We start from the raw sequence: 20,984 nt of genomic DNA, 5'->3' as shown, positions 1-20,984 counted from the left end.
AAACTTGCACGGTGGTGGCACTGGGGGGGGGTTTTGACATCGAGGGGGACCGTGTCCCCCCTCCCCCCGCTGCTGGTGGGTTGGGGGCGAGAGGGGAAACTGAGTCACGGCAGTGGGGCCGGGGTCCTCCGGGCTGAGCCGGCATCGGGCCGAATCCTGCGTCCTGCCTGGCTCGGCGCTGTGCAGTCCCCAGCGCCGGTGGGGGGGGATTCGGGGAACCCTGGCTGCTGGGGGTGGGGGGGTCCCAAGCCTTCCCCCGGAGGGAAGCAAGCGCCCCAGGAAATCAAAGGTGGGGGGACAAGAGGGACGTTGGGATTAACCCCCCCGCCAGGGCCCGAAATGCCAAGAACTGGACCCAAAGCGGAGCTCCCCCTGCCCCCGAGGCTTTGAGCACCCCCACATCGGGGTGGGGGGGACCCCAAAAGCACCCAGCGCTCCGATGGAAACCCTCCCCCCGCCGGTTCGGGGGCTCGCGGTCCAACGCACCCCCGGGGCACCCACCCCCGGTTTCGGGGCATCCACCCCCGGTTTGGGGGTCCAAGGGGCCACGGGCCAGGGATGCCCCCCCCACCCCCCCCCAGCACAAGGGCGCCTGTGTCCGCGCACGCCGTAAATCCGGGCCTCGGCGTTCCCGGAGCTCGGCTGACGATCGCGCCGGCGGCGAGGCGGCCGGGCTGCACAAAGTTTACCCAACAATGCGGCCGCCAAGCGCAACACGCGGCCGCCGGCTGCGGCCCACAAAGGGGCATTTTTGTCCCCAAACGGCGCGGTTCTCGGCCTCTTTTTTTCTTCTTTTTGTTTTTTTTTCACAGCAGCGGCGATGGGTTCGGCGTTCGAGGGGTTTGGGAGATGGACAGACGCTCGTCACCGTTGTCACCCTCGGGGACGCGCCTTGCCCAGGGGGTTTGGGGCGATGGGGTGGGGTGGGATGCCTGGGAGCCACGGGGAGGCTCACGGGGGTCTCCCGGGCGTGCGGGGACCCCCGGGACGCACGGCCGCGCTTGGGCACCCGGCCTTTGGACAGAGAGCATCACCCGAGCGTCCCCACGAGGGACCTCTTGTGGCCAGCACCTCCGGTCGGGGTCCTGCTCTTTGCTCAAGGGGCTGGGGGTCAGCAGCCCCCCAAAACCGCCACAGCCAGAGCTCCGCGCCCGGCTGGGTGCTTCACCCGCAGCGAAAACGCAGCGGAGACCGGACCAGCTCCACAGCTCCAAGCCAGGGCTCCTCCATCGTCCCCAGCGAGACCCCACGGCTTGGGGACCCGTCTGGGCTGGGGAACGCAGCGAGCGGTGGCCCGAGGGACCCCGAGAAGGTCCTGGCCCATCCTCGCGCTTCGCCGAGAGCCGGAGAGCGGCCGCGCGCCCGCCGAGCGGAGCGGGAAGGCTGGAGGCCGCCGGCGAGGTGACCCCAGCCGGCTCTCGGCACGGGGCTCGCTCCCAGTTCGAACCCACCCGGTCCACGCCAATACTGGAGGCAACGCTGGGACCGGCTGCGGAGAGCGGCGTGGGGTCTGGGGCCGCCCCGCCACGGAGGGGAGCCCGGAGAAGGGGACAACTGGGAATTTCCAGCAGATCCGACCCTCGTCATCCTCCCTCCAAGCCAGGAGGGTGCCCGGGCTGGGAGGGAAGGGTGGCCAAGGGGCCCCGGGGAGCAGGGAGCACCCCACCCATGGCAGCCCCCAGCCTTTTCGCCAAGACCCACCAAGGGCTGCGGCCGCGGCGTCGGCCCGGGCACAGCCGCGCTCTCGCAGCGGAGCGGATCGGGACACCGCTCCGAAAGGCCCCGGCGGCACCCGGAGAAGCACCGGCTCCCCGTCCGGCAGCGCTGCTCCTCGCGAGGCTCCGCGTGAAGCCCCCAGCAAACCCCCTGCGCGGGGGGCAGACGGGGGGCCGGGGCGGCGCGAACCGCGCCGGGAGGCACCCGAGCGACGGAGCTCAGCGCGGGGCAGGCGATTCCCGACTTCGAGGCACGGCGCTGGGAGCGGATGAATGGAGCATTGAGGCCCGGGCTGGGAGACAGCGCCGGGGGTATTGACAGAAGCCGCGTGTGCGCGCGCGAGGAATGTCAGAGACGCTCACAACCGGCTCTTTGGAAATGCCGGGCAAAAACCTCGCTCCTGTCTAGGAATAAGGATACGGGAAGGAGGAGAAAAAGTCAATATGACCTGAAAATCCCCAGCCTGGGACAGCCGGGCAGGCTGGGCAATATGATTTATTCTATTAATAAGCCAGAAAGAAGGGCAGGAATAAATGCTGAATGCATTTTTGGTGGCCGCAGAGGGCTGGGAGCCGCGCGGCCGGGGAGGGGCTGGGAGCCTTTCGGGGTACGGGCACAGCCCAGGCACAAGCTGCCTTTGACGGGGGCCATTTTCTCCCCGGCTTTTTCGGGAGCAGGGAGCCAAGGAAAACAAGCGAGTTGTTGATTTTGTTGCCGGGATGGCGTAAGGGGCTCTTTCAGCCCAGAACTACTGTCCAGAGCGGGGCGGCGGGAAGGGACGAAGCCCCAGCGCAGGTTACTGGGACAGAATCCCCGTCCCCAACTCGCCACCTCCAGCTCCAGAAAGCAGCAAGATCGGTGGCGGTGACACCAAACCGGCGGCGGTGACACCAAACCAGCAGCGGTGACACCAAACCAGCGGCGGTGACACCAAACCGGCGGTGGTGACACCAAACTGGTGGCGGTGACACCCAGCACGTGGCTGTCCAGGCCTTTTCACTCCAGCTCGCAGCAGCTCCGGCTCCTTCCTCCGCCAAACTGGGCTCCCGGGCCGCCGCGCTGCGAGCACCCACGAGCGCTGGGTTGGCAGCGGGGGGCGGATGGCACAAAGCGGCTCCGGCCCCCCGTGCGGGGACACGGCTCCTTTTGGCTAACCAGGGGTCACGCCACGCGTACAGACAGAGAAAAAGCTACAGGAGCTGGGTTTTGTTTTTTTTCCTCAGATCTTTACTTGCAATAAAAGATAGAAAAAGGCAGTAAGTGAACTCGGTATAAAACAGATGGCGGGGCGAGGGAAGGGGTACAAACCAGCCGAACGAAGAACACAACCTGGCGGGAGCAAGGGGCGGAAGGGCCAACTTTTGTACAAAACTACTGCTTACAGGTAGAGAAAAACGTATAAAATATCCCCCCCCCCCGATCTGGGGACAAAAATACAAAAGTGGGCATTATTTCGTCCTTTACTTCTCCTCAAAAGGTTATGTACAGGAGAGAGAAGCAGGTTCCGCGGCTTGGGAAGCTCGGCAAGCACTCGCCGCTTCCTCCCACATCGCACTTGAGAATAAATTAAAACAGCTGAAGCATCGGCACGGCAGTGGCGAGCCCGGAGCGGCAGCGGGGGCAACGCGGTCAGGAGCAGCGGGGTCTCCCCCCCCCAGAAACCCCATTTTTGGAAGCGTTTAAGTGCTTCTGGCCCTTGCACTCCTCCCCGCCGCGAGGGACGGGGCCGCGGCTCACGCTCCGGGCGCCCGGAGATCCCTGTGGGAGCTCTTCCCACCGTGCCCGCGCTGCCTTCGCCGCAGCCCCTGACCTCGTGTCAGCCTCTGGCCCCAGGCAAAACACGTGCAAAATCTCGGGGAGAGCGAGGAGCGATTCCTCCTGCTCCGCCGGGGCCCTCCGCACCAGGACAGAGGTGGCAAGAAGCTGCGGCCCCAGCTCCTGCGAGGAGGCAAAGGCAGGGCAGGGGGAAAAGAAACAAAAAAAGAGGAAAAAACCCCCAGACTTTGTTCTCTGTCACTCCGGAGAAGGTGTGGAAACGCACACCAACGCACCCATCGGCGCGCCGGCTCCGCGCGGCAGCTTGGTACCTGAATTTCCGTAAACAGTCAACGCTGAGGAACCGGGAGAGCAACCCCTCGGGAAGCAGAGCGACTCCGCCAGAGCGGCACCCACCCAACCAGATGCTCCCAGCGACCCCCCAGCCCCCACTGCCACCCTCGTGGGACCCCCGGCCAGGCTGGCCCGGGAATCGAGGGTGCTGGGGTACGGCCTCGGGCTTAGGGCAGAGCTTGGGAGGGGCGAGAGAACGCTGGCGTGGAGAGGGGCTAACACGGGAGCAGAGGACACATCAAAAAATTCCCTCTCCACGCAAACGCACCCTACATCCACCCCCAGACGGCTTCTGCCCGCCCGACGCGGAGCTCTCCCAGCGCGCAGAGCATCCGGAGCCATCCAAGCGCCTTCTCCCCCTCCCCGAAGCCCAGCCTCCCCCCGCAGAGTCACGCCATCAGCTCGGCGAAGCCGGCGGCAAGAGCTGCGAAAAGCAGAAAGACAAAGTCCCTCCAATGTCCGAAGCTGCCCCCTCAAGTCTCAGCACCTGAAATTGCTTGTAAAAATAGGTCTGGAAATACAAAAAAACACACAAAAAAAAAAAGGGGGGGGGGGGGAAAGGCAAGTGTGCTTCTGAAAGTTTCTATTGCGCGTTGGTCCGTGAACGGTGTCTTATCAAAAATATGGTACAGAGTTCGCTCGCTGCGTCTCCGGGGGAAGCCCTGGGCAGGGCCCCCGCGCGGGGCAGATCCGGGCACTTCCGAGAGAAGCTCGCCAGGGAGCGGCGCGCGGCGTCATCATAGCAGCTTGCGGTGGAGGATTTCCCAGGCCATTCGCTTTCGGAAGTAGGGCATGTGTTGCTTTGGGGGGGGTGGGAAGAGAGGGGAGAGAAAGAAGACGCCCATCAGCACGGCGCTGAGCACCCCCACACTCACCCCTCCCTAGTTGATGGACTTGCAAGATGGGGATCAGTGGGGCAAAGCTGTTCTCACGGTAAGGGAAGACCAGGTTTGTGACCATATGAGGAACCTGAAAGTACATACACCTATGGGACCTGATGAGATGCATCCCAGAGAGAGATGCATCAAGAGAAGCGTGGCCAGCAGGTCGAGGGAGGGGATTCTGCCCCTCTACTCCGCTCTGGTGAGACCCCAGCTGGAGTCCTGTGTCCAGCTCTGGAGCCCTCAGCACAGAAAAGACATGGAGCTCTTGGAGCGGGTCCAGAGTAGGGCCACAAAGATGATCCGAGGGCTGGAACACCTCTCCTGTGAGGAAAGGCTGAGAGAGTTGGGCTTGTTCAGCCTGGAGAAAAGAAGGCTGCAGGGAGACCTTATAGCAGCCTTCCAGTACCTGAAGGGGGCCCATAGGAAAGATGGGGAAAACATTTACAGCAGGGCTTGTTGCGATAGGACAAGGACTAATGGCTTTAAACTAAAAGAGGGTAGATTTAGACTGGATATAAGCAAGAAATTTTTTACGATGAGGGTGGTGAAACAGTGGAACAGGTTGTCCAGAGAGGTGGTAGATGCCCCATCCCTGGAAACATTCAAAGCCAGGTTGGATGGGGCTCTGAGCAACCTGGTCTAGTTGATGTCCCTGCTCACTGCAGGAGGGTTGGGCTAGATGACCTCTAAAGGTCCCTTCCAACCCAAAGTGTTCTATGATTCTATGATTCTGGGCCGCTGATCACGCAGCCGCTCTCCTGGGTGCAGCTTTGTAACCGGCGCCTTTCTCAGGGCGGAAAAATCTACTTTCCAATTATTGAAAATCACATAGCAGACGAGATCTAGGCAATAACGTAGTTCTGATAATATTCTCTAATAATTAGAAGTAAATTATTCACACACGGGGTATTCCACGGAGCCTGACAGTTAAGTAACACTGAGATTCCCTGGGATTCGGGCTACGACGCCCCACTTTCATTCCCACTGTGAGCAGGTCCCATTCTGGGTTTGTGAGCTTTCCCCATCCGTGATGTGCCCCGTGGATTCGAGCACACCAGGAGACCCCAGGGTGGCTTTAAAGGAACGATTCTGCACGGTGTAAAGCACCGGTGCAGTGCCCGGCGTCTGCCCCGCTCCAGGGAGCAGCAGCACCAGCAGTGTGCCCTGGCTGCCAAGAAAGCCAATGGGATCCTGGGGTGCATCAAGAAGAGTGTGGCCAGCAGGACGAGGGAGGTTCTCCTTCCCCTCTACACTGCCCTGGTGAGGCCCCATCTGGAGTACTGTGTCCAGTTCTGGGCTCCCCAGTTCAAGAAAGATGAGGAGCTACTGGAGAGAGTCCAGCGGAGGGCTGCGAGGATGAGGAGGGGACTGGAACATCTCCTCTGCGAGGAGAGGCTGAGGGAGCTGGGCTTGTTCAGCCTGGAGAAGAGAAGGCTGCGAGGGGACCTTCGAAACGCCTCTAAATATCTGCAGGGTGGGGGTCAGGAGGACGGGGCCAGACTCTTCCCAGTGGTGCCCAGCGACAGGACAAGGGGCAACGGGTACAAACTGAAGCAGAGGAAGCTCCAGCTGAACCCGAGGAAGAACTTCTTCCCTCTGAGGGTGATGGAGCCTTGGCCCAGGCTGCCCAGGGAGGCTGTGGAGTCTCCTTCTCTGGAGATATTCCAGCCCTGCCTGGACGCGGTGCTGTGCAGCCTGCTCTGGGTGACCCTGCTTGGGCAGGGGGCTGGGCTGGGGGACCCCAGAGGTCCCTTCCAACCCCTACTATTCTGTGATTCTGTGATCCCTGCGTGGGCTGGGGGCACTTTAAACCCCCCGAGAAGGAGGCCAAGGGCATTTGGAAAAATCAGAACACACCTAAACAAGTGCCACGTCTCTCCCCGAGCGCAAGGGGCACGCCGGGGCGGGGATTACCTGCGTGAAGTTGATGGGCTTGTCTTTGGTAATGCAGTCGGCGTATTTGCAGGCAAACATCCCGCAGTCGCTGCCGTTCATCTGCTGCGGGATCTCCTGTAACGACAGGACACAACCCCACACGTCACTGCCCGAGGAGCCGGTCCCCAGGCGCTCGCTGCAGGCAAAGGGCCCCTCTCAAACGAGCCCTGGCAAGCCAGGTCCGCAGGGACGGGCGAAGGCCAGGGGAGATGAAGGCAAGCGGGCGGGCAGCAGGAATCGTGGTGGCACTGGGGACCCCGGGCTCACGCAGGCCTTGCTCCTTCCACGGAAAAAAAGCAAAGCAGCCCGCCAGCGAAGATCTGGGGTTTGTTCCCCCTGTAGAGCTACCACGGCAACGTGGCCGTCGGGAGAACCAGCCAGGAAAGGTGCATCAGGGCCGAAAACAAAAGCAAGGGCTAAGGGAGACCCCTTCTCCAAGCCTCTGCCTGCCCACACCTACCTGGCTCCTCTTACTCAGCAGCGACCAGCCGTTCGCGTCAAACTCTTTCCTTTTCTTGTCAAGACTTTCCTGTTTTAAGTATTGCCTGTAGGAATAAGAGAACAGAGAAAGCTTACTCAGAGGAACGGGGGAAACCAGCCAGGACACCATATGTCAGTTTACCTAGGATGTCCTCTGCCATGTTTGCAGAATTAATGCAACATGGAAGTCCAATATTTTCGTCTCGGTATTGGCCATTTTAAAAAGGGCTCTACAGACCCAGGCTTTGAGGCCGTCCAAAGCAGGACCAAGCCGAACTCCAGAACCCATCCAAAAAAAGTACCTGCCAAGCAGAGAGTCAAAACCACAAACAAACCAGCGAGAACAAATCTAATTCATCGGAGAGTGACTCAGGGCAGAGAACAGCTCGGCAGCCACCGGGCTGGCTCAGCAGGCTCCTGCAAGTTACACTCGAGGGGAGACGGGAGAGCTGAGCTCCGACAGCGGCCTGCGAACCGGGGCCTCTTGTCTTCTGAGGATCTTCCTCAGCATGAAGGCAGACAGGAGCAAGTGTGTCGCGACCTTAACAGCACCTCAGCAGCTCTGGAACAACCGTCCGGGGTGTAAAGTGTCCAAAAAGCCACCGCGAAGCTCCTCTCCGGGCTGGGGGTGGGCTCAGCTCGCTGGCAGATCTCCTCCTGCAGCTCTTCTCCCAGCTTTCCCTTCCACTCCCAGTTTAATTTCTTCTTCCCACAGCAGAAGACAGATGGCAAGTGCTTTCAAGCAGAGGTGAACGTGGGAAGATAACCCTGATTCTCTCAAATAAGGTCCAAGGCTTGGGGATGGAGGGAGGCAGCCCTGGGAAAAGCCGCACCACAGTCCTCCCCGAGACGCTTTGACAGGGATGGAGGCAAGCGGGGGGCACAAGCGGGAGAAGGAGCCAGCCGTGGCGGGGGTGGGATGTCAAACACCTCTCACCAGCCTTAGCAGAGGGAGAAAAGCCGCAGAGCCAGTCCCGTTCCACTTCCCAGAACCGGAGAACAAGGAAAGCTCACGGGTCTGGCCCATCTAATCCACACACAGAGCCTGCCACCAGTCTGGCCTCAATTATACCACCGGAAGACCAGGAAATTGGGGGGTTTTTTCCTGCCTCCTTGAAAAAGTTCAGAAACTCTACCAAGACCGTGCCCACAGCATGCCCAGGCAACGGCCACGCTTTTTCCTTTGCGGATACAAACACCTTGAGCCATTCCCTTCACTGGGAAGCACGGAAAGGGGAGCCCAGAAAGGGCACAGACGTAAAGGTGGACCAGAGGAAGCCCAAAACGATGAGCTGACGGGCCCAGGACATTCTTGATGGCCCTAAAGCAGCCCCTCTCTCTTGGTGGCCAACACCATTAAGTGACATTCAGCTTGGCAGACACCCTCTGCCCATCTTGGTTACCAAAAGGACCGGGAAGATCTACAGAAACCATCTCCTCCACGTCTGGCATCTTCTCAAAAGAGCCCGAGGAGCTTTCTCGCTGTCGCGGCTGCGATCAGAAAGTTTGGAAAGGAAAAGCAAGGGATTAGATGCTGCTGGCTGGAGCGGAGGGGTCAGGAGAGCGTCTGGCGCGGAGAGGGAGGCGGGTTTGGCCGCCAGCTCGGGGAGATGTGCCATCTTTTGGAAATCTGATCCACAAAGACTTGGCTAAATCGCATCTCGCTGTTAGCAAACGCCGAAAGGCGACGGGAGAAGCGGGCGACGAGACCCGCAGACCTGCCCTAAAGATGCAGAGTCGAACTCCCTGTCCTGGTGCCAGTCAGGGAACTTGTCTCTACCATAACTTTAAAGAATCATTCAGAGAAAGCTCCCCTGGGCTGAAGAGTCCCTGAAGCACCCAGGGGCCACCGAACCCAGTGCTCAGAGCAGCAGCGGAACCGCTCAGCAACCTCTGAACGCAGACACAGCCCCATCCTAGCGATCACGTCTCTAGAAATTGGCCAGAAATCGGTTTTGCTGGATGTCAGAGTGTCAAGGAGTGGAGTCTCCCTCCTGGCAGGCCCCTGAGACTCGAACAGGTCCAGACAAGCGTTTTCTATCGGCCTTCATTAGCTGGGCGCACGCTCCCAGCCCCGTTCCCCAGCGCAGGGTCTGCCGGCTGCCAGCGACTGCCGTAATTGCTCTTGGGAAGCTCTCTGCTTGGCTGCTTTGACTCGGCTGCAGCTTGGACAAGACAAGATCAGCAGGGGGTAAGTCTCAGGGAAAAAAAACCCTTTCACTGAGCACAAGAAGTCTCCATATCTCATCTCCAAAAATAAAACCTAACAGCTAGAGAAGAAATCCGCTGCAACGAGTTCAAAATGAGGGTGAGCAGAGCCTCCAGCACGGTGGCTGGAGGTAGGGAGCAGACTGTCTGCACCACAAAACAAACACGGTGATGATGTTAATTAATTGAATGGCTCATTTCAATTGCAATAAAAAAAAAAAACCCTGGTAATTACTGCCTATTACAGCACCCACTTGAATCCTCAGCTAAAAAAAGAGCAGCAGCACACGGCCCACTCTCTTCTGCACGTTAGAGACGGGGAGTGAAGCTGTGCAGATAAACCAAAGGATGCACCACACGAGGAACCGGCACGAGCCTCCAAGCCACGTCTCCGCGTGGACGGGGTCTGCACATACGGAGCGGGGGCGGCGAGAGGATCCGAGCGCGAGACTCGGCTGGCAGACAGGGAAGTTTAAACGGTGCCAGAGCTTCAGGGGATAAAGCAACCAGGTGGCTTCTGCACGTCCAGTTTTATCTCCAAGTACCGCAGGCCACACCTGCAACGCCAACACGCGCACGGCAGCCAGCAAACGTCGAGCTGTTTTCTGGAAGAGCGAGGAAATCGCCCACCACGCACAGTTCACATCACCTGTGCGGCTTCCTAAAAGCAGCCCGCAGCAACCCAGCCTGCCCACGGAGATCAGCGCACATCAGGCACGAAGCATAAGAAACGCAGCACGGGTCCTGCCTAGGGAACAGCCTGAACCACCTTGGAGGAGGAGACTGCAAGAAAATGCCTCGACTTCAAATCACGAGACAACTTCGGGAGGCAGAATGGAATTGATGAACTTTGTCAGGACCTCAAGGAGAAAGGTCTGACGCAGAATTCCGAAGCGTAATGACAAGCTAAATCAAAAGCCAACATGCCTGAGACACCCCATCAAACACCGCAGGCTTTTAATCTCATTTTCCTCAATCCAAACATGGATTTTCACATCTACAGTGCTTACACACACACACAAAAACCCGACCAGGTGCCTCAAGGAGCCGTTGCAATCGCCTCCACAGCGTACTGCTAAATGTCTGAGAGCCCTGAAGCAAAGGGCACGCGAAGGGAAGCATTTCGGGCGCTGCTGCTAGCAGGAGATAAGCAGATTTCAAAGGCACGAGTCGCTCTGCACACTCTATCCCCAAAGCTCTCCTCCAGCCCTGGTACACTAGGATCAAGTTTGTAACTAACTTTAACAGGTTGTTTTGTGCCCACTCCAGAACGCAGGCCCTTCCAGCAGAGCTGAGGCAGCGAGTACCACGCTTCCCAAGGAGCGAGCCCGTGAAAGGTGGAGGCAGCTTGCTTAAAATCCTCTCCAGGTCTCACACCCAAGTTCTGTGAATGCCCAGATGCTGAAACAAAGCGTAGCAGCCACCAAACCACGAACATCTGGGGTCCCTGCTCGCCCCTAGCCTGGCCAGCGGACCCTGCATTGAGTCAGCGACCTTTCCTGTGCCTCAGTTTCCCTCCTTTGTGAAGCCTGGCTAAGGGTACAACACTCACCACCTTTAGGAAGCTCTAAAGATTGAAAGCATGAAAGGGTCACTAACCATGAATAGGACCTCCGTCCCTTCTTCCCGGTGTGATCCTCCCACTGCATTCAACCAATAAAAGCCTCCTAAAAGGAAACAGAGGGAAAACAATTACGTCCAGGGCAACAGCGACCTGAAATCCCGGCTCTCTACGACTCTCCCTGCGTGGCCGAAACACCTCGTCTCCTCTGGCCACCAGTCTTTGGACCTGTTCCCTCATCCCAGAGCCCCAAACAAGGTGGGCAGGACTCCTGTGTCCCCCCGCTCACCTCCCAGGTGCCTCACTTCACCAGACATCCGCGCCTTCTTCCTTGGAATCAAAGAAATTCAGGCTGAAAGGAAGCGATTTCACCCAGACCGTCCCTGCCCCAAGGCAGGCCAGCTCTGCTTGCGCCGAACACAGAGGCAGCAGCCACACCGTGAAACGAAGAGACGCTGCCTCGAGCCACTTCCAAAGATTTGATACTTTTCCTTTCCCTTTAGTCCAACTCCACAGAACCGTGTGGAAAAGGGAAACAGCTATTTTTACAGTTATTTAAATGAACCCGGCGCACGCAGACTGCAAAGCACCTGAACTGGAAAACGAAGGTGCTAAATGGGCTGGAAATGGCATCTGTCTGCTGTCTCTCTTTATCGTTACTCACATTCCTTGACTGAATGAGTGACACCTCTGCTGACACACCCAGCCTCACGCCAGGAGCCTCGGGATCGTATTCCCAAGTCAGTGTCAGAGCGAAGCTGAGACAAGAAACAGAACCGACAGCCGACCCAGGGTCAGCGTCGGAGCGACAGAGGAGCTGGCGACTGCTTTGCAAATCACTTTGCCATCTGATTTGTATCAAGCCTGACAGCCCTGCGTGACCAGGGACTTCAGAAAACAGGGGGGTTTTCACCCCTGCCCAGAGAGTAGCTCGTTTTTAATCACACTCCATTCAAGAGCAGCTTCCAAATATGGGAAACCAGCTCTGGATTTGACATGCAAGCCCCTCTCTTCTACAAGAGCTCTGAGAGCAGGCGGGCAGCTCCGCTCCCTCCCGGAGCATCGCTCAGGATGTGAAAACCAAGAACTCCTCCGCAGTTTGAACCCGGGAAGAACAACTCTGCCCCGGCCCCGGGATGGAGGCACGGCACAGGGTGTAACGCAGAGGAGACCCCCGCAAACCTTCATCCACTGCCTGGCGCAAGGGACGCTCCCGCACCCCACACACACCCCTACGCTCTCCAGAATCTCCTTCTGGGAGCAAAGGGCCAAGCTACTGAGCTGTTCTTTGCCACAGGCAGGAAAAGCTCCCATCTGGAGGAAGGAGACGCCATTTCTTCCAGCAGCTGCAGGACAAGGGAAGGATCCCTGTTCCTCAGGGAAGCTGTTTTCCTCCTAAAGATGATGCCCAGGAAGACTCCAAGACTGGTAAAGCCTGATGTCCTTACCAGAACGGGTCTGAAACCTGTCTATGCCCACGACTGACAGATCTGGGAAGAGGCGAAGACGGGGCATCCGCGCAGGACACTCACAGACCAGCTCTGTGACCGCAGACCACGTCAGCAACGCGTGGCGAAAGATGCAGCACGAACAGCGAGGGTGTTCCTTCGAGTCCTCCTTTCAGGACCCACCAAGGGACTGTCCCCACGGAAAGGTTGCGGCTTCCAGAGCAAGACAAGAACCTGTCTGGTTTTTAACAGGCACAACTCAAGTAGGTGTTACTCACAACAGTATCCTGCAGGCTTCGCTGTTTATTCCACCCATGGAGTCATAATAGGTGATCGTTTTTTTCCTGAAGTCTACAACCTACACAAAGAGAGATTCGTTAATCACGCACAACACACAGAGCTCATCTCTTTCCCGGGACACAAGCTCTGCCGCTAGAAAGCGGTAAGTTTAGACCACTTCACAGCAGAGACGGATTTCAGAGGACTTCTAGCACCCTCGGTACAGCCCCCCCCCCCCAAATCCCCCCTTTCTACTGTGTTACTTAAGCACTTCAATCTCTACATCGGGGAAAACACAAGAGCACTCTTTAGCCCCATTGTTCAAGCCGCAGACAGATAGGTTTACGGAGCCTTCGCTCCACCTGACGTGCGCATAACTAAGGGGTTCAAGACCCGAGTTCCCCGGGTGTTTTCTCAGGGCCCCGCACCCCGTTTCCACACCACTGCCCACCCGTGCGAGCGCTGCCTTTCCGGGCAGCTGAACGTCCCCCCGAGGGGGCTGGAGCTCAGGAGGCTGACGCAGGCTTCAGCCACGCGCGATCTGTCACCGCGCAGGTCCAGCAGCCAAGAGAAGGGACTGCCCTACCCGGCGGCAGGAGGCAGAGGAAGCCGCGCGGTATCTGTCCTCTAAATCTCTCCACAACGATCCCGTGGCAACACCTCTAAAGGCGAGTTTGTGGGAACGTGGAAACGAGATCTCTCTCCGGAGAACAAGCTAGCCTAACGTGACCTTCACAGCTGTCCATTTGTTCTTTGAAGACTAGAAACACACCAAAAGAGTTGCAGCTATCTTTTCCCTCGCTCTAGACTTCGATTTTAGCCACAGACACAAATTTTTCCCCCATGCAAACACCTGACAACTGCATCACTCGACCGCCACGGAATTTCAGCCGTAGCCAGGTGGGTTTATAGCACGACCTGCTCCAGCTACGCTCTACCAGGAGTAACTCGAGCACTCACTGCCAGGCACCAATGCACTCCCAGATGAATAGGCACCAAGAGGAGATCCACAGAGAAGATATCCACTTTTTTAGTCCATCGTTTCACAGCTTGGTACCCCGCTGTCTTTAGTTTGGTAAAGAAGAAAGTATTGAACGCATGAACCGCCGGCAAACCCTTCTCTTTGCTCCGCTCCATCAGCAAATTCATGTAGAAATTAATTATCTGGGAAAGAAAAAGCATCCAGGACACGCTAAGAGTGCTGACACTTCTACGTAAGGCGCTCTGGCCCTGTGCAAAATCAGGTAAGAAACTGGTTTCGCCTCCACCTGTCACTCTGCAGACCTGTCCCCAGGGGGTTTACAACAGCTCAACAGCCTTAAAACCTTCCAAAATCCCAAAAAATTCAAGAATGCAGTCTTTTATATTTAAGATTTACTTTTTTTGTTGCCCTGATCATGCCCATGGTCAGTCCCACTCCTCCCAGTATTATTATTTTGAGCACCTGGTCTACACAAGGGTTTCTCCACAGCTCACCACTCCTACTGACCCACTGGCTTCCTTCCGCACGGGGAAGGCAGACACGTTTGTTCACTTCATCCTACTTTAAATTGCCAAAGGAAAGCTGCTTAGGGGCCCAGGGTCGACTCCTCACCTCGTCGTTGAGCCAGTTCAGATTATTGAGGGTCTGAATGTCTTTCCGAGTGATCGTTAACCGAAAAGCTTCACTGAGGACCTCGTCCTGGTTCCCACCTCGGAACACGTTCTTTATTTCCTTTTCCATTTCCTACAGGGAGGACACAGACAGCATTGGAAGGGAGAGTTCCTGCTATTCCCGCCTCAAAGGCTGGATTCAAACCCAGGTTTAGTCTTTGCTCCTCAAGTCTTTGCTCCTCAAAGGAGGAACTTGCTACAAAATGCACGCGGCAAAAGGGAACAGCTATCTGTCTCTACCCACAGAGTTCAGGAAATCGCAGTCCTATTTAGATCTTTCACGCGCACAAGCGTCTGTTTGTCTACACCAGATCCAAGCAGATTTACCTCGGTGATTTCAGGGAACTCCTCTTCGCTGTCAGCTGACTTCGCATCCTCCTTCTCTTCTGGGACCACCGTGACAGGGATCTCCTTCTCAAGGGGCACCCGAAGATTTAAGTCCACCAGATCCTGCACCGAGTGTTCCTGTTCCTGCAACCGCTGGAGGAGAGACCTTCGGATGAGGTGGTGTCCAGGGAGCCACCTCTCCGGGGCTTGCGAGGAAGCTGTGTGGGGCCAGACGCTCCAGGAGATGAAGAAGGGGCGTGGAGGGGGAGCATTTACCCTGGCCACAACACTACTGAGAGCCCTGCCAGGGAAAGGGGAAGCAAGGAAGACACCAGACCCCGAAGGAGGCCATTTTTGTCTTTTTTCCATTTCCAACTTGTTTTCTAGTCTGCAGTTTAAGCCTCCGACTTGCAGAGACTGTTTTTTTGGTAAGTGCTCTCTGTTACCTGGCTTTGCAGCTGCAAGGCCAACGCTTTCTGCTCTTCAATTTGCCGCCACCTCTCCCGAGCTCGGGAATCGTAGACGCTGGTCCTGAAAAGCACAGTTTGTGGGGAAAAAAAACCGTGTTTATTTCTGCACGTGGACACCCACGACAGGAAAACCGAGCGGAAAACGTGTACTTACAGTTCTTTGATCCACAGTTCTGCCTGGAAGAACGGGAGGCTAAGAAGGGGGAGAAAGGAGAGGCGTAAGTGGGCTCCTTCACATGGGGCGTAAGTAAGAGCCTGAAAAGTGATCTGTAAGCATTATCTGAGGACAGCCCCACCGCCACAGCGACAGCAAGAGCCACAGGCAGATCTGCCAGCGATTTACAGCCAGGTCGCAAGAGAGAGGTCGGACACATCACACCCAAGGTCCTGCAGCTACAGCAAGCTGCTCTCTCTTCATGAGCCATTCGGAAAGCCGCTGGGCACCTCCCGCTCTGCCTCCACGCCTCTCCACGGGATTAAAGCAGCTGCTGTCACCCACCCCACCCTCCAGACACCATTTCACAGCCTCTTACCTTGGTGCTGGTGTTCTGGAATCCTTTACCTTGAGCAAAATGACAGAGTCCGACCCTAAAGGGAGTGAAGTTCAGGGAATGCTGTTATCCTCAGGGTTACCACCCACTGCCCCAACTGCCGCAGCAGTCCAGACTCAGATGGGGAGGGGAAAAGTGGCTTTGCCACACACGTTTATGTCCATTGCCAGGTTTTGGGGTTTCGTTTTGGGTCTGGTTTTTGTTTGGTTGGGTGGGTTTTTTTTTTACCTTCAGACTGTGTACTAGATGCTGGTAAGTTTTCTTGCTGATGCTGGGCTGTGGAGTTACTGGACGGAAAGACATCGGAGGGATAGCTGGGCGCGGAGTAGAGCGACGGTTTGTGCGAGGGCTGCTCCTGCGCTCTGAGGACGCTGGTTGCTGAATCCGCTGATGCAACACTGTGAGCTTCAAACAGCTTCGAGTTCTTGCTGGGAGTTTCCTTCACTACGGTTTTGCTGGAATTTGAACACCTGGACCTAGAAACGACAGGAAGGAAGTTCCCAGCGGACACACAGGGAGCCGTCGGCTGGCAAAGAGCCTTTGACATACTCACAGGTGGAAGGGGAATAGCGAAGAGGGTTTGGACGTGGAGAATTGTTTTCCTGTGACCATCTGAAGCAACTGCCTGTAGATCTCTCGCTCCTCCTCTCGAACAGTCTGCGGGGAAATACCCAGATATGTCTAGCCAACGTGATTTCAACAAAGGAAGAGTGAGCAGACACACACGAAGTAGAGATTCTGTGGGCCCAAGCACACCCAGGGGTGTCGCAGAGCTCAACCATCAGCCTTGACCAGACCGACCGCAGCTGAAGTGCGAACGCGAGCAGAGCTGAAGCCAGCTTCTGCCTGGCAGACAGAGCAAATCCAGCACAAGGCAGTCAGTTAGAGCTGCCTCAAGGACTCTGCGCTGCTCAGAAGAGATCTCCTCAGAGCTAACCGCCCACTGAACGGTCTCCCAGCCTCTCCTTTACCTCTTCCGCCGTGCTGACGAACCGCCGGGCAGTCTTCTTGGGGCTAAGCAGGCTGCGGCGACACGGACCACTCCAGGAAGGGCTCTGAGCGGGTTTGATCGGAAAAGCCGACGCATGGCAATGGTGGTTCGATTTTCCTACAAAACTGTTGGACGTCCCACTGCGAGGAGTGAAAGAAACGCTTTTATTTGACTTTACTCTTGTTTTAATCCGCTATCTCACCATCCCCCACCCCCAAACCCAGCCGAGAGCCAGGCTACCCAACTGTGATCAGAAATGAGTATTTTGTCTGCGTTTCAAGGACGCTCTCAGAGCTGGAGGCTGGCTCCAGCCATCAGAGTTCGAGCCGAAGCCTCTGCCGAGGCCCGAGCCGCCAAACCGGTGCCAGCAGATGGCACTGGCGAGGCCGAGGAGCCGCAGCCCTGAGACCCCCGGGAAGGGCCAGACCTTCCCGCCGGATCTACCGCCATCCCTGCACCACAAAATGGCTGCACCACGCCAGGAGACGCCGCTCTCGGCCCTTGGATTTATCGGTAAGAGCAGACGCCCTCCCTCACCTTGCTTCTCCCCACGCCCAGGCTCACCCACCAGCCCACAAAAAAGCTACACAGGTCGGCTGCGTCTTTCTCCCATAGAAATTAATTTTCCCTGTTTGCAAACAAACATTGGCCACTATGGGGATCTTCAGGAGCAACAAAAACCTGACCCGCTGGGGATAGGTCTGAAGCAACACGGCTTTATACCAGCTGCCAAAAGGGCTCCTGCACCCAGCGCCGCGGGCGCTAACCAGCCCGTTCCCACCACCGAACGACGATGTGTTGTTTCTCCCCGATCTCCCAGAGGTGCGGCCATGTTCCCGTTCTCATCCCAGCACTCCCGCCACGCTCGAACCGGATCCGCTGCACCGCCAGCTTCCGCGAGAGGCGGGCCGCGTCTCTCAGAAGCACCGCTCACGCCCTCTACGAAGCATCTTTGTCACAGGGAGGTTTATAAACGCCAAGAGGCACCTATGGGCCCGGCCAGCCTCGACCCACGCAACTGTTTCCACCCTGAACTCACTCTGTACTGATATCGACAGTTTGCGTGGGGTAAAACCGCCACCCGCACTCCCCCCGTTCTCTGCAGGGAGGGTTAAATGTGGCAGGGAGCTGTACGCACCTGGGGGTTTTGCGAGCTTCAAGGTAGGAGCCTCGGCTCACCCTCGGCTTCTGCGGCACGGAGCCCAGAGGGGGAACCAAGCCCCTCCACTGCCCGTTGGCACTGGAGCCAAAGGCTCGAGGCTCGCCCGCCGCCCGGTAGCTCTCAGGGCAGGGCACTTCTGCGGGGGAGAAACACGACAGCAGTGAAGACAGAGCTGCATCTTCCTCCCCGAGCTGCTGAGGGGAGGGAACTGCCAGACAACAGGGGCCCAGGGCAGAACCCAATGTCTTACCTGGGCTGTAGTTGAGAGCGCAGGACGCGTTTCCAGCAGGGCAGGCGAAACCGCTGATCTTGTTGGGCAAAAACTGCGTGAGAAGATCGCAGCTCTGTATCAGGAGACAGCACAGCTCAACGCCAAACCCCAGGCACGATAAAACTATGGGGGGGGGGACACGACGCATTACAGCTCCTCCCCAGTCGCATCGTTATAAATCAGTAATTACTGAAGCAGACCGGTGCGGTAACCCACCGCTGCTGGTCTGACAACGCACCCAAAGCGTCTCTCACTCCCCATCCCCTCCTCCAGCCCGCTCTGCCGGGCATGACGGCGGTTTTAACGAGCATGGAAAAACCAAACGCTGTTTTAATTTTGTCATAGGGCACAAACCACCAGCCTCGCAGCCATGCCGGCGCTGCCGGCTTGTCCAGACGCGACTGCGGCGTCCAGATACGCGCAGGCGCTTGCTGAGGCCGTACGCCGAGCACACCCCCGCAGGGGCTCACCCTCCACGGGCAGCTTCCAGGCACGATGTGGGTGTCCCGAGCCCGTCAGCAACCGACAGCGGGGCTCTCGCCGTGCAGAAGCGTTGGGCGTTGCCGAGACGGGGCTGGCAAAGCCACCCGGGGGGTTTGGCACTCAAAGCTCGGGGAACACCCAGCCCACGGGCGCCTCTGCCCCACGGGGACACCCACGGCGGGTGAAGGCACCCCAACCCCCACGTCCCCCCCCAGTGAGGGAGCAGGGCCGGGGCCCGGGGCCGACGCGGCCTCCGCACCTTGCTGTCGGGCCGGGCGAGCGGCTCCCGTGGGCCGGGCAGCGAGGGCAGGGGAAAGGCCTTGAACGTGGAGCCGTGGGGGACCCGCGCCGCGTCCCGGGCCTCCATCCTCACAGGCTCCGCGGCCGCATCGGAGGGAGCAGAGGCCCCGTCAGCCCCCGGGGGCCGGGCCGGCGGGGAGAACAGCGGGCGGGCGCGGGCGCCTCCGATTTTTCCCTCTAAAAAGGAAAATAACGAGAAAAACGTCAGGGAGCGGAGCCCGAGAGGGGCTGGCGGCGGCGCCGGGGCTGCGGCCGGGCAGAGCGGGCGGCTGGCGGTACCGACCGGGGCCTCCCGGCGCTCACCGCTGCGGCGGGAGCGCTGCCGCGCACACGCCGCGCCCGGCCCGGGGGCCGCCCCGCCCCGCCGCCGCCGCCCGGGGCAGGCCGAGGCTGAGGCCCGAGGCTGAGACCCAACACCGCCGCCGCTCCCGCCAGCCCCCCGGCCCGGCCCGGTCCGACCCGGCCACCCTACCGGAAGCGGAAGCGGCCAGAAGACGCGCGCGCCTTTCCCGGGCTCGGCGGTGGCTGCCGGCAACGAGGCGGACGGAAGCGGAACTCGACGCCGGGCGCGGCGCCGCCGGAAGTGACGGTAGGGACAGGCGGCGGGGAGCCGCGCATGCGCGGCATGCGGGTGGAGCGGAGAGGAGCGAGCCCTCTAGCGGCGCGGCGGTCCCAGGCCAGGGAGAGAGGAGGCCCGGGGGGCAGCGTCACCCTATGGGGTGTCACCCTATGGGGAGGGGAACACCCTATGGGGGGCTGTCACCCTATGGGGTGTCACTCTATGGGGGGCTGTCACCCTAAGGGGTGTCCCCTATGGGGAGGTGTCACCCTATGGGGGGCTGTCACCCTATGGGGTGTCACCGTATGGGAGGCTGTCACCGTATGGGGGGCTGTCACCCTAAGGGGTGTCCCCTACGGGGAGGTGTCACCCTATGGGGTGTCACCCTATGGGGAGGTGTCACCCTATGGGGGGCTGTCACCCTAAGGGGTGTCCCCTATGGGGAGGTGTCACCCTATGGGGGGATGTCACCCTACAGGGTGTAGCGCTGTGGGAAGGGGATCACCGTACGGGAGTGTGTCACCCTACAAGGTGTCACCCTATGAGGAGGGATCACCCTACAGGGGTGTCACTCTGTGGTGTGTCACCCTATGGGGGTGTCACCCAATGGGGGGCTCATGTTGTGGGGCCACGTCAGGTTCTGTGGTGTTCGCCTGTGGGGCAGAGCCTCTCCACGGGGCGGCTGACCCTGGTACAGTCGCTCGCGGTACAGCCGACCCCGGTACAGCCGATCCCGGTACAGCCGATCCCAGTACAGCCAATGCCTACAGCCGATCCTGGTACAGCCGTCCCCGGTACAGCCAATCCCGGTACAGCCAATACCTACAGCTGTTCCTGGTACAGTCAATCCCGGCACAGTCCATCCCAGTACAGCCACAGCCAATACCTACAACCAACCCCGGTACAGCTGATCCCAGTACAGCCGATCCCAGTACAGCCAATACCTACAGCCATTTCTGGTACAGCTGATCCCGGTACAGCCAATCCTGGTACTGACGCTCTTTGCGAGCCCGATCCTGTTACAGCCGGCGGCAGCACAGCCGATCCCGTTCCAGCCCCGATCCCTACAGCCGATCCCAGTACATCCAAACCCGTTACAGCCAGTCCCCACAGCTCACACCATTGCGGCCAAGCCTGTTACAGCCGATCCCTGCAGCCAATCCCTCTACGGGTGATCCCCTTACAGGCGATCCCTACAGCCGATCCCACTGCAGCTGATCCCGGTACAGCCGATCCCTACAGCTCACACAATTACAGCTGATCCCAGTACAGCCGATCCCTACAGCTCACACAATTACAGCTGATCCCGGTACAGCCGATCCCTACAGCTGATCCCATTACAGCCAATTCCGTTACAGCCGATCCCGGTACAGCTGATCCCTGCAACTGATCCTGTTACAGCCGATCCCTATAGCCGATCCCGTTACAGGCAATCCCGTTGCAGCCGATCCCGTTACAGGTGATTCCATTACAGCAAATCCCATTGCAGCCGATCCCGGTACAGCCAATCCCGTTACAGCCAATCCTGGTACAGCTGATCCCTGCAGTTGATCCCATTACAGCCGGTGCCTACAGGCGACCCCATTGCAGCTGATCC

At 58.6% G+C, this 20,984-nt stretch overlaps 1 protein-coding gene across 4 annotated transcripts; it reads right to left on the bottom strand.

The window, feature by feature from the left end:
* Positions 1-2,920: 2,920 nt before the first annotated feature.
* SENP1 (SUMO specific peptidase 1) lies at positions 2,921-20,932 on the bottom strand. Of its 4 annotated transcripts, none has more exons than XM_075445658.1 (17): positions 20,860-20,931; positions 18,788-19,005; positions 18,025-18,118; positions 17,751-17,910; positions 16,593-16,752; positions 16,175-16,278; positions 15,850-16,097; positions 15,604-15,658; positions 15,225-15,263; positions 15,047-15,131; positions 14,601-14,753; positions 14,215-14,346; positions 13,581-13,784; positions 12,620-12,699; positions 7,105-7,189; positions 6,624-6,719; positions 2,921-4,625 (listed from the first exon to the last, which is right to left on the bottom strand). In XM_075445658.1, the coding sequence occupies exons 2-17, from the start codon at positions 18,893-18,895 to the stop codon at positions 4,563-4,565; spliced, it is 1,866 nt and encodes a 621-aa protein (XP_075301773.1). In that variant the 5' UTR covers positions 18,896-19,005; positions 20,860-20,931; the 3' UTR covers positions 2,921-4,562. The 4 variants fall into 4 exon arrangements, 3 of the variants coding, with proteins under 3 accessions (XP_075301773.1, XP_075301775.1, XP_075301774.1); XM_075445660.1 differs by having other exon boundaries at positions 18,025-18,097; XM_075445659.1 differs by lacking the exon at positions 20,860-20,931 and adding an exon at positions 20,336-20,363.
* Positions 20,933-20,984: the final 52 nt, after the last annotated feature.

Source organism: Opisthocomus hoazin, chromosome 32 (assembly GCF_030867145.1).
Source record: "Opisthocomus hoazin isolate bOpiHoa1 chromosome 32, bOpiHoa1.hap1, whole genome shotgun sequence".
Classification (NCBI taxonomy): Eukaryota; Metazoa; Chordata; class Aves; order Opisthocomiformes; family Opisthocomidae; genus Opisthocomus; species Opisthocomus hoazin.
This window is presented reverse-complemented; position numbering and strand designations above follow the sequence as displayed.